We start from the raw sequence: 13,444 nt of genomic DNA on the forward strand, positions 1-13,444 counted from the left end.
ACTTTAAACTTGAGCTAAAAAAGTTTAATAAAGTAAGAAGGGTACGGTTAAACACTGCTAATTTAGAGGGAGGAGACCTCAAAATAAGATTATTTTAGAAATATTTAAAAGTAAGCACGTTTGAACACATACCTTCTGAATGAGAACAAACAAATGATTAAGCTGATCTGAATTAAATTTGACAGCTGCTGCAGCAATAATAGTATGGATATTCTCGATCACAGTAGATGATTGTCCTGACTAGAAAAGAAGACATTGGGAAGAAAGTTAAGTCTTGGAGACTGGAAAAACCCAAGTCTTTCCCTGTTGATTTATAGAAGCAAAAGCAAAACAGTAACAAAGATAAATTGATTCTAGTCTAACAGCATACATACACTTGCATGATGAAACTGTTAAGACTACAAGAAGCAACCATTATTAATGGTTATCTGTTGGCCTTGTTTAAATTCCTAGAAGCATTAAATCTCTAAAAAGACAATGTAAAAAAAAGGTGAGAAGCAAGTTCTCAATCTGACATATTCATTTCAAGAGGAGAACAAAATATTTTCAACTGGCTTAAAAAACAATTTAAACTAATTACAAGAAAAACATACTCACTTTCCACATTTTATAAATGATCTTGAGGGTCTCAGTTGAGAGTATTATGTGTCTCATTTTTAAATCTGCTTATAGATATTTTGTGACTTCAATTAATATTTATTTATCCATGGGCAGTAAGTCTCTGCTTTAGAGAGTCACCACCCTTCTCCCTTACTGATAAAAACTGTCAGAAAAAGGCAAAAATAATTCTGATCAACTTACCTGTATCTTCCAAATTTTAGTGAGCTCATCTAAAGACAATTTACTGCCCAAGAGTTCAATAATTCCCTTTATACGATCACAGTATTGTGCTTGGTCTATGTTGCCTAAGAGAAGAAACACCAGAGAAGCAGATAGATACAGTGAACACTAACTTTCTAAATATGATTCTATTTATTCAAAGCAATATTAACTTGCTATAAGATTATTTAAAGGCTAATATAGTCAAAGCAACAATTTCATACCTTTTTTTATACAGAAATATATTATTTATGTGTTAGGTAACTTTTTTTAAGCAACTTACCTTCCAATGCAATTGACAGAACTGAGTTCTCAACTAGCCAATCTAACAATCTGTCTGTATCTATAGCATTCTTCACAGATTTGGATAAAGTGCTATCTTCTATTAGTTTGGTTACCTAAAAAGACAGGATTATTGTGATTGAATCTAATGCAAATATTCATAATCAAAATCTTCATATATATTTTGTGACTTTTATAGTGTTACAATGTGGTCTAATGATTAGCCAAAATGTATCAAAGGCCAGTTATTAGAAGTTAATAGACCACTTATTTGTGATGTCTCTTTAAAAAGAACACAGAGTCCACACTTCCTGGGCCACTGCTGATTGGCTCAGGGATGCACATCTGACCCAAACTTCCATCAGAGCACTCCTCCAAATTCTATACTTGGGACCAGAGAGAAAGTATCAGTCCTTCCCGAGTCACAAGAGCTATCCATGGCCATGTCTACCATATGAAAGATGCCACTCTGTAGGTGGAAAGAGAACAAGGCCATCATGCTCATAAAAGCAGAGATAAGACCTGGATAGAGTCCTGGCAATGGTTCAGTCTCAGATTCTAGTTGATCCTGGTGCCCACACGTGTCCCTGCCCTTACACGGTTTGGCTAGTCAATCTCTCATTCATGTGAGACAGCCCAGCCTTCTTCCATTAAACTCCTCTTTTAGTCTAAGATAATTCAAGATGAGTTTATTTCACTTGCAGCCAAGAATCCTAATTAACACAAAACTGAAGGAAAATAACTGGAATTATGCCTGAACTGTATTGGCTCCACTGGAAACTCACCAAAACCAACTATGCTCATGTAAAACGTTTAGGAAGCTGCAGAAAATTACTTCCATCATTTTGCTTAGACCATCACAGTTGTAAACAAAACAAAACTTTGCCTCAAGCCCAGTTAGAAGATCTGATTTAAGTAAACACATATCTGAAATATAGTAAAAGGAATTATACCCTTAGGGTAAAAAGTAAATCTCAAACTGTACATTCCAAGGAATTACGTTCTAGCAAATTTCACTAGAACACTACATATTTCACAGAACGAACTTGGAATGTAATATGTATAAAAATATTGCTTTATTAACAATTATAAACATGTACACCATTTTATATATAATCACTGTTATCTCTTTTCGTAGGATTACAAGAAATTATTATCTTTATTTCCCAACATTTTTACATTAATAACCACAAGTTTTGGAAGAACTTAAAGTGTCTGTACTTTTAAGTCTTCCAGAAACGGACGCAAAACTTACTTCTTTGAGGGAATTCATTTTAGCGCTAAAATGAGGTGATTTCAGCATGCGCAGTAGGATGTCTAGTCGAAGGTCGTCCACAACGGTCACCAGATCCGGTTGGAAGCGCATGCAAAGTAACTTAATGGCAGACAAGAGCTCCGGGATGCTAACCAATCTCTTTTATTTAAAAACAAAATACACACAAACGTACAGATACATAAACAGAAAAAGCAAAAAGGAACCATGAAAACATTTTGATGCCAATTCTTAAACACACACAGGAATACAGGACATTTTCAATAACCATGGTCTAATGGTATCTGATATTCCACATGGTCAATAAACTACATTTTACTTCTAAAATGTAGTTTACTTCTAAACAAAAGTTTACTTCTAAACAAAAAGTTACTTCTAAACAAAAGTTAGCACATGTGTGAGCAAAGAAAAGGGAAGGGTTCTGTGATAAATTCAAGGTAGACAAAATAAATCATGTTAAATTTAAATGTTAAAATTGCTTTAAACACCTTTGGATAGCTTTTAATACTGAATGCAATACCAATTATACTACTATCAAAATCAACATGTTAGTAAAATTCTTAATGGTATCACTTGCTGACAACCCTACATTCATTCTATTGACTGAGGTAACACCAACCACTTGGTATTTCAGACAAAACATTTTTTGGTTAGGAGATGTAAAATTAATTTGATGTGAGTTGTATGTGACCAGAATCCAAACAGCAATGGTGTGTGAACCTTGCCCTAAGCCCTGGCTCTGCTTCCATGGACCAATAGGCACTGGGGCTACTTGACTGGAGAGAACATTACCTTATCTTTAAGGTCCTTTTCTTCCACACTCCGCACATCCTGGATTGTAGTAAGGATGACTGGGTCCAGCATGGGCTGCAAGAAAACAGTACTAAAGTTAATAAGGACCCCTGAATCTGTCCCCAAACTAGAGAGGAGACACTTTTTTATTCACATTTCACAAAGGAGAGGGTGCTATGCAAAGATCTGAATTCTAGTATCCGAGCAGCCACTAACTAGGTAATACCATCCCAAGTAAACCCTTAACTGATTCTGTGCCTCAGCTTCTTTACTATCACATGGGTGCAATCCCTCTTTACTATCTTATAAAGGGTACTTTGAAGAGCAACCAAAGACAACCAAAGACACACCGACTAACTTAAAACACTAAGCATGAGTATGTATTATTTTTGTAATAAAGTATTTTGCATTTGATTTTAAAAATGAATATAAGCACAGACCATGAAAAATATGCTGTTTTATGCATTTATTTTGCTAACTGATATAAATGAGGCCTATAGACAAGACTCATACAACACACTGCTCCAGAATGGTAGCATAACCAGGTTAACTAACTCTAAATAGTATGTGAGTAGTAGCAAAATATTAGCTAGATCTAAATGATCACTTCCATTTAAGTAAAATAATTTTTAAAACTTATCTGGTGACAAGAGAAGATAGACAATATTTCGCTGTCAAAGCAAGAAGACATTAGCAATGAATTAAAATGACATCAGGCAACTGATTATCCTAGTAGAATTTCTTCATTTACACTTATGCCAACTGTATAGTGAGAACTGAGGGCTGTCAGGGTAAGAGGCAAGTCACACGGCTCTTGTCAGCATGTGCCAACCCTGCTTAATTCTCACTGCAACTCTGTGAGATAGGCATGGTTATTATCACTATTTTACAGATAAAGAAGCCAAGTCACAGGAGTTACTTCAGTCTTCCGAAGTCACACAAGGAGCAAGTGCTAGAGACAATTGTTAATTTACATAAATATGGTATGAATTTATTGCTGAATGAATTTAAGGTTGGATGGTTTGATATAATTAAAATAAAGATAAAGTTAAATAAGCTTTGGTCAGAAATTCATATACTTTTTACTCTTTTTAAAATACACTGTGCTTGGGCTTCCCTGGTGGCGCAGTGGTTGGGAGTCCGCCTGCCGATGCAAGGGACATGGGTTCGTGCCCCCGTCTGGGAGGATCCCGCATGCCGCGGAGCGGCTGGGCCCGTGAGCCATGGCCGCTGGGCCTGCGCGTCTGGAGCCTGTGCTCCGCAACGGGAGATGCCACAGCAGTGAGAGGCCCGCGTACCGCAAAAAAAAAAAAAAAAAATACTCTGTGCTTGGACTTCCCTGGCGGCACAGTGGTTAAGAATCCTCCTGCCAAGGCAGGGGACACGAGTTCAAGCCCTGGTCCGGAAAGATCCCACATGCCGCGGAGCAACTAAGCCCGTGCGCCACAACTACTGAGCCTGCACTCTAGATCCCACGAGCCACAACTACCAAGTCCATACACCACAACTACTGAAGCCCAGGCGCCTAGAGCCTGTGCTCCGCAAAAAGAGAAGCTACCACAATGAGAAGCCCGCGCACCACAACGAAGAGTAGCCCCCGCTCGCAGCAACCAGAGAAAGCCCGCGTGCAGCAACGAAGACCCAACACAGCCAAAAAAAAAAAAAAACAAAAAAAAGTACACTGTGTTTACATATAAAACCTGGAATTTCTAAAGAACTTAGTATTAATTAGCAGTAGGAATATTTACACTGAATCTCTTTCCATGGAGCAATGCATGGGTTAAAAAGCATGCATTTAAAAATTCAATCCTGGCTCTAATTATTAAAAAGCCAATTATTAAATTATTTAGTCAAATCATTTTGTCTCTTTATGTCTTAGTGTTTCAGCTACAAAACGAATGATTGTATTAATATGCTTAATAAGTGAGAGAACACTAGATGTCTCTAAAAACCTTAGTATCCAGAATGAATACATAAGTAGCCATCCTGTTTCATTTAAAAATCTTGCAGTATTACTTTGAAATCTAAAGAAGGCACTTAAAACTTAGAAATAGCAGGAATTTCCAGAACCTACTAAAAAAATCCTATATCCCTTGTTAAAATGGCCCTAAGTAAATTAGATATTAGAAACAAGGAACAGTGCATACTATTTGCTTCCGAAGGACACTAAGCTTTCAAAACCATTTGTGGTGATTTAAAAAAATCTCTGTGAAAGTTTTAAGTTTCACAGACTTATTTTTATAAAGAAAATAATAAATGGAGGTATTTCAACATGACATTTTATTCAGTAAAACTTGTTAACTGAAATGGAAAGGAATAAGAAAATGTAATAAGCCCTAAGCATTAGGAAGCTGAACATTCCACAGCCTTAACTATCCTGTGACCTGCTGACGTACAATCTGCAGAGGCAAGAAATCAGACAAGGCCGGGGAGGGGCCTTGCACCGGCCGCCGGCTGCCCGCCCGGGCAGCTCAAAGCGGCAGGGGTGCGGGGAGGGCCCTGGTCAGCCGGAGACAGGTGTGAGTGGGCCCGAAGCCGGAGGAGGGTGCCCAGGTGCCCGCAGGCCGGGACTCGCTGGGAGGCGCCTTTGGTGCCGCACCAGCCGAGAAACTGCCCCGGGGGGCCACGAAGCAGCTGCAGGACCCAGACCCTCTTTCAATTATTTTGAGGAAATACCCAGAAGTGGAATCGCTGGATTAAATGGCTCCTCTGACATCACATCAGCACAGAAAGGAAGACTCCACCTCAATTCTGCCAAGTGGGGGTGAAATTCCATCACCCTGGCTGGGAGGTGGAGAAATCCGATAAATAACAACTTAACAGAATGATCAGACTTCACCAGTAATGACTTACCAATTTCACGTACCTCTAATATGATGCACCAAGAAGGGCACAACATCACTTCTGTAATCGTCTTGCCAAAAATGCATCAATCAGAAAACCCAAATTGACTGATTTCTCATCAATCAGAAAACCCAAATTGAGGGACATCTTACAAAATAATTTTCCCATACTCTTCAAGTGTCAAGATCATCAAAGATCATCAAAGACACAGAAAGACTAAAAACTGTCTAAGATTCCAGGAGGCTAAGGCGACAGGATAAACCAACGCAACATGGGATCCTAAATTGGATCATTAACCAGAAAAAAAGACATTGCTTGGATAATTTTTTTTTAAGAACCATCTTTTATTGAACTATTTTGTTTACATGTTTAAATTTTTATTGGAGTATAGCTGCTTTTCAGTGTTGTTGGTTTCTGCTGTATAGCAAAGTGAGTCAGCTATCTGTATACATGTATCCCCTCTTTTTTGGATTTCCTTCCCATTTAGGTAACCACAGAGCACTGAGTAGAGTTCCCTGTGCTATACAATAGGTTCTCATTATTTATCTATTTTATACATAGTATCAATCGTGTATATTGACCCCAATCTCCCAATTCATCCCACCCCTCTTTCCCCCTTGGTATCCATGTTTGGATAACTAATGAAATTTACGTGGAGTCTGTAAATTAGTAAAGAGTATTGTATAGATGTTAATTTTCTCAATTAAATAATTCTATCACAGTTATGTAATATACTAACATTAAAAGCTGGATGAAGGTTAAAAAAAAAAAAAAAAAAAAAAAGAAATCAGAAAAGATGTGCTGTTAAACTGTTACTCAGATAGTGAGTGACTTCGCTAGCAGGTGAGCCCAGCACCACTCAACACTGTTTAATACATAATGGCACTGAACCCTTAAATAATCCTGTAAAGGGGGTAGGGATATATGCCACCTATTTTATAGTGAAGGAAGCAAAGAAAAATATATGCTATAATATGTAATTATATTTGATACAATGATAAATTGGAAAGGTAAATAACCTTAAATGTTAGGTCTCCTATATCTTAAATTAGTAATCACATTTATTTATCTTCTGAGAATATTTTCACTATAAAGATAGCTAATCCGAAAAAAAAGAAGTTACTCTAAATTAGGCACAATTCTGAACAACCTGATAAAAAGATAATTTTACTGTTTGTATGTCTTAGATCACCTCTGAAGTAAGTGTAAAATGGCCTATCTTACCTGTACCACTGAGGAGTTGAGGTACTCTGCACACACCCCTAAAGGCTGCACCAGTGCTGATACTGCCTGAAAAAAGACAGTGAAGGTGAGAAATAAATGTGAGTGAGTTTCTTCCTTTCAACATTAAACAAATCCCTTTTAATATGTCAGAGAACATTTTATACTCTTGAATAGGAAGAACTGATATAAAGATGTCGATTTATTTAAATTACTGTAGAAATGTGATTTAAATCATAATATGCCAATAAAACTTCTTTCAAGGCTTGGATGAGATGATTCTAACGTTCACATTGCAGAATAATAAAAATTTTTATTTGAAAAAGGAGAGAATAGTTGGGGAAGGAGTGAAATGTGCCTTTAACAAAAAAATACTTAAGACTTCCATGAAGAAAATTATAAAACTTTACAAAAATACATAAATAGTCCAAATAAATGAAATACCATGTTCTTGAACGGAAAGGACCAGTACTGTAAAAATGAACAAATTGAACACACCTACAAACTGAACACAATTCCACGTATGGTCTTGGTGGAACTTTCTAGAGCAGGAGAACCTGACATGCTGGCTATATGCAGAAGAGTAAAAATATGAGAATGATCAATAAAATTTGAGAAAAGAAAGACGCTGAGCAAAACTGGCACTACCAATAATGAAAACATTGGAGAAATGGTATAAAAATGGCAGAGTGACCGAACAAATGAATGACAGGAACAGAAGTCCAAGAACAATCCATGTATACACGGGACTCTGACATTTGATAAAGCCAACAAATCAAAGTAGTGAAGAAAAAAATGGAATATTCTTTAAAGGATCTTAACAACAATTAGTTACCCATTTGGAAGAAAATAAAATTGGATTTCTATCTTACACCATATATAAATACATTCTAACCGAATTCAAGAACTAAGTTTAAAAAATGAAACTGTAGATGTATAAAATTAAATGAGTATTTTTATAACCTTGAGATGGGGAAGGAAACACTCCCCAAGCAAATCAGAAAAATTTTAAGCCATTAAGGAAAAAACTGACTGTATAAGATTTTGAAGCCTCTGTATGGCAAAAAGACACTATCAACAGAAATGAAAAGAGAAGGAAAAGGCTGGGAAAGAAATTTACAAATACACAAAATAGACATGACATTGATATACTTAATATAAAAAGAAAAAAATAAATAAGACAAGCAACCCCAAAGACCTATGTAAATAGATCAAATTTACAGAAGAAATGCCTATAGTCATATAACAAAATGCTCAAATTCACAGGAAATCAGAGTACTGCAAATTAGATAATAAAATACCATTTTTTTGGTCCATATCATATTGGAAAATTAAAGACTGACAATATTCAGCACTAATGACAGTACTAGGAAATGACTTTGTGGGAGTATACGCTGGTCACTGCTTTTTGAAAGGAGATTTAGCACTATCAATTATAATTTTAAAATGTATATAGTCTTTGAAATCCCACTTTCTAGGAATCTATCCTTCAGAAATGGCAGCAAATGCACACAAGGACAAATTTACATGGAACACTCTCTGTAATAGCAAAAACTTAGAAATAATTCAGTGCTCATTAATAAATGACTGCATCACGGTACAACAGTTGCAGGAACACACTGGAGCCATCAAAAACACTGATAGCACTAACCTGGAAAGATGTCCATGATATAATGTTATATGAAAATATGCTACTAGGTATAGTTTGATTACAATTTGGTCTCAAAGAGAAAAACATGCAGATATATTTTATATAAACTTAGGAAAAAGTCAGAAAGGCTATGCATTATATGGGTAACCATGACCTAGGAGGTAGATGTATGTGTTGGGGTGGGGTGGAGGACAGGAAACCTTCACTTCTTACTTTGTACAGGTATTTTAAACTGACAGATTGTGAACGATTTTTTTTCCCCAGTATTTTTCAAATCCAAAAACATGTAAATATAAATGTAAAATGATGACATTCACTTGTACTCAGTCTTATAACACAGCCTAAATTTATTCTGGGACATAGTCACCTTCTTAACTGCTCAGAAATCAGACATTTATTGTGATTTTTAAAAAAATTTATTGATTTATTTTTGGCTGCCTTGGGTCTTTGTTGCTGCACGTGGGCTTTCTCTAGCTGTGGCAAGCGGGGACTAGTCTTCGTTGCGGCATGTGGGCTTCTCATTGCAGTGGCTTCTCTTGTTGCAGAGCACGGGCTCTAGGTGCACGGGCTTCAGTAGTTGTGGCTCGCGGGCTCAGTAGTCGTGGTGCAAGGGCTTAGCTGCTCTGCGGCATGTGGGATCTTCCTAGACCAGGGCTCGAACCCGTGTCCCCTGAATTGGCAGGTGGATTCTTAACCACTGCGCCACCAGGGAAGCCCTTACTGTGAAATTTTAATTGTACCTGTTTGAAAAATTAGAGTCTCAATCTTTGCAATCTCCTTCTCCTATGCCTGAATTTCTACCATCTTCTCAATACAACGTAAACAATCTAATTTTACATCAACTGCAACAAATAACACAGTTGTCTGAAAAATGGTCTGACCTAAGGGAAAAATCTTGGAGGTATCCTTAGCTTCAAGACATTTGATAATAATGAGGGCAAGCCCAGAATCCTATGCATCCACCCTTGGCCAGTTTTCATCCAAGCAGGGGAGAAACTTTGGGCTTCTCTGTTTGTTTGTTTAAATAAATTAACTCTGCAGGAAATTAGTGAGTGTTTTATTTAAACTTTTTAAAAAATGAAGTTCATTTCTAATACTGCCCAATGACCTATATAGCCAGTTCTTGAGAAACAAGCAAGCTGGACAAAACCCTATATCTGAACAGGTTTTGTTTTGTCTTTCTTTTTAAGTCACTACCTATTACCTTCCAGGTCAAGAGTCGTCTCTAACATACTTGATCCATTTAATGGGGATCAAAATGACAGCCTAACAACCTAGTTAACAGTCAGGGAGGGAGAAGAGGCCTCTGATCAGTGTCAGTAGAAGTATTTATGAGCTGGCAGACATCTGATCTTTAAGAATAAACACTGGGTAGCAAGAAACAGTCTATTACCAACCACAGCACCAGCCTCTCTCACTGACCGTTGTTACTGCTCTCATGCAAAGATGGACCAAGGGAGTTAGGGGATTGGTCATGGTCCCACAGAAATAACTGCTATTGTAAGCACAACTTATACCACTTAGGTATATTATTTTACCACATCATTTTCTGCTCTGATCAATTTACAGTAGCTAGCACAGTGTCTTCTACATGGCAAGTACATAAGTAGTTTATAATTGAATGATTAATTAACTAGAGAACAGAATAAAGTGCTCTCGGTTACAAACAGGTCAGCAGTCCGTGAAAAATTAAAGATTAAGTTATTGCCCTTATCACAAGGTTAAATTTGTTGAGAAAATGAAGTTGACATGAAAAGATAATGGTATTGCACCTGAGGGATGATTCTAAACTCCTGTTATAGCCTTTGTTATCTATGAATCTCTGTAACACCAAAAAGCTGACTAAACAATCTTAAAATAAAATATTTTATTTGTTTCTGGTACATGAAATAACTTCTGACTTATCTGAGGCATAAAATTGTTATGTACACATATACTTGCCACATATAGCAACTGTCCCTAAATAGCAAGATAATTTCATGTAACCACCACAAGTTAGTTAAGAGAAAAATATCACAAAGAGAAATCAGTGTGGTGAAAAAAAAAAAGACACCAAACACCATACACTGAAATTTGCTTATTTTGATTAACAGTAAACATTTCTGTGGTTATCAGAACCATGGAAGCTGCTCCTGTAAAGATTAACTTAAACATTTAATTTGTCTAGACCATGTCCCTTGGGTTACACAGCAACCCAGATAAAGTGAACTTCCACACTGTACATATAGTGGTTTAACTTACCCCAAGTTCTATATCTTCTGAATGGAGCTTGGCCTGGATTGCTGCAAATCCACCTAATTCTCCAAACTGAGAAGAAAAAAGGTATACATTAATTTTAAAATGCTATACCTTAATAGTTTAAGCAAGCAACTAAGGCTCACATTCTGCTTTATCAGTGTGCTCTATAATCCTGGTCTTAAGGGTCATCACAAAAATAATTCCAATGCTCCTGTGATATACTGAGGAGATGTGCTAAGCCCTAAAGCTGAGGTTTATCTGTATAAACAGCACATATAAAAAAGAGGAAGAAACTGTAAAACCTATCTGATTATTCTCTGTAGCTGTCATCTACCTAAAACACCAAACTCTAGGAAATCTCATTAGAAAATGGAAAACATGATCATATTAATAAAAGCTTTATACCTTATTTACCAAATCCACAACCCATCCATGAGGCTCCTATGAGAAAAGAAAATAGAAATTGAGATGGCAATACAAAAACTTCCCTACTAACCCTCATATTTCTTTTACCCTAAATCAAAAGTTGGAAAAAAATTAAAATTTAAAAAATATTTCAAAGTTTTCTCAAATGTTTCTTAACGTGATTCTTTGACATTACTGTAAACAGTTGCAGGAGTAAGTCTGTATTTTGATGGAATTGCTACAATACGAAGCATTTATGTGTTTTGGGTAGCTGAGATCAGCTGTTTAAGCTCTCTGAGGTACAAGATAACTTGAGTTAAATTTTCTAAGAGAGTTATATTTTAGGAATTAAATTAACTTAAAGAGTAGCAAATCAGGAATCAAGAAATTAAAGTTTTAGTCCCAGCTGTACCATTAATTACTGTCCTAGAGTAAGCTCTTCTTTTCTCCTCCTTTTCTCCCCTCCTTTCCTTTCTTAAGCATTCACTGTTCTAGGGGCTGAATAATGTTCTAGTGGCTGGATACAGAACAGTGACTAAGAAGAGATGTGGTACCTGCTTTCACAGAACTCATATTCTAGCAGGATCAATAAAGACAAGTAAACCAACACATAATTCAGATTGTGCTAAATTCCACAAAAGGAAAAACAAAAGGTCTTCAAATGAAAAAGGAGCCTACTCTGTTCAGAGTGGTGGTCACAGAAAACCTCTCTGAAGAGGTGGTCTTTAATCTGGAACTTAAAGGATGAGACAGATTTAGCCATTCAAAGAATAGTCCAGGCAGAGAGGCTGAAATGGAAAAGGTCCTGTTTGGGGAAGGCAGAAGAGCCTACCTTGTTTGAAAAACTGAGAGGCAACTCTCCCAGCTGGGAGCTGGGGTGCAGGAGAGAATGGCACAGATGAAGCTGTAGAGACAGGAAAAGCCAGATGATGCAGAAATTTGTTGATTGTGATTAGAAGGAAAGCAACAGAGGTGTTTAAAGCAAGAAAATGATGCCTTTTATGTTTTAAGGGGATGTTTTGCAGTTATGTGGAGAATGGAATGGAATGGATGAATGAGAGAGTGAAAAGTAGAGATACCAGGGAGAAGACTAGTGCAGTAACTAGGTAGGACATGACGGTGTTTGGAGTAGGATGGTGGCAGAGGAAACAGAAAGAAGTCAACTTAAAATCTATGTGAGATTAAATCAAAGGACCTGTTTACAGTTTGGATATGGGGAATAAGAAAAAGGGATGAATCGTGGCTGATTCCTATGTTTTGGCTTGAGCATGTAGGTAGATGGTGATGCCATTTACTGAAAGGGAGAAGAATGAAGGCTGGGGAGACATAATGAAGTTCTGTTTTAGGCACAGTTTGAGATGTCTGTGTGGCAACCAAGAGGAGACAGTTGGCTCTTCAAGCCTGTTGTGCTCAGCGAAGAGGTTTGGGCCACAGAGATATAATAAAGCAGAGGGCTGTCAGCACAAAGATAGCATTTAAACCCATGAGAATGGAAGATACTTCTTAGAGAGAGTACTCTGGATCAAAGTTGGGTAGAGGTGAAGGAGTCAAGAAAGGAAAGGTGGCTGAGGGGCAGGCAGAAAGCAAGAGACTGTAGGAAGGAAGTTTCAAGGAGGGAGAAACTGACTGTGACCATTCCTGTTGATGGGGTTGAAAGACATTTCCTCTGGATCTAGAAAGATGAAGGTGTTGGTGTCTTAACGAGAGCTGTTTCACTGGAGTGGTGGAAAAAGAAAGCAGAATGGAATGCCCTGAAGAGTTAATGGAAAGTTCAGTCTAGTTACTCCAAACATCTCTCCAGCCGAAAATAACTAACACCACTGGATAAAAACATTAAAAAAAAAAAACTTTAAAAATATATAGCTGAGGGCTTCCCTGGTGGTGCAGTGGTTGAGAGTCCGCCTGCCGATGCAGGGGAC

At 37.2% G+C, this 13,444-nt stretch overlaps 1 protein-coding gene across 1 annotated transcript in view; it reads right to left on the minus strand.

Moving 5' to 3' along the window:
- The window catches only part of USP24 (ubiquitin specific peptidase 24), a 159,433-nt gene that overhangs the window by 91,035 nt on the left and 54,954 nt on the right, over nucleotides 1–13,444 (minus strand). Inside the window, exons 6-13 of the mRNA XM_024119918.3 lie at nucleotides 11,526–11,561; nucleotides 11,124–11,189; nucleotides 7,235–7,300; nucleotides 3,167–3,241; nucleotides 2,357–2,515; nucleotides 1,103–1,217; nucleotides 802–905; nucleotides 133–240 (exon numbers count right to left, since the gene is read on the minus strand). Coding sequence (XP_023975686.1) covers nucleotides 133–240; nucleotides 802–905; nucleotides 1,103–1,217; nucleotides 2,357–2,515; nucleotides 3,167–3,241; nucleotides 7,235–7,300; nucleotides 11,124–11,189; nucleotides 11,526–11,561 — 729 coding nt within the window. The remainder of the gene's footprint in view (nucleotides 1–132; nucleotides 241–801; nucleotides 906–1,102; nucleotides 1,218–2,356; nucleotides 2,516–3,166; nucleotides 3,242–7,234; nucleotides 7,301–11,123; nucleotides 11,190–11,525; nucleotides 11,562–13,444) is intronic.

This window comes from Physeter macrocephalus, chromosome 4 (genome assembly GCF_002837175.3).
Source record: "Physeter macrocephalus isolate SW-GA chromosome 4, ASM283717v5, whole genome shotgun sequence".
Classification (NCBI taxonomy): domain Eukaryota; kingdom Metazoa; phylum Chordata; class Mammalia; order Artiodactyla; family Physeteridae; genus Physeter; species Physeter macrocephalus.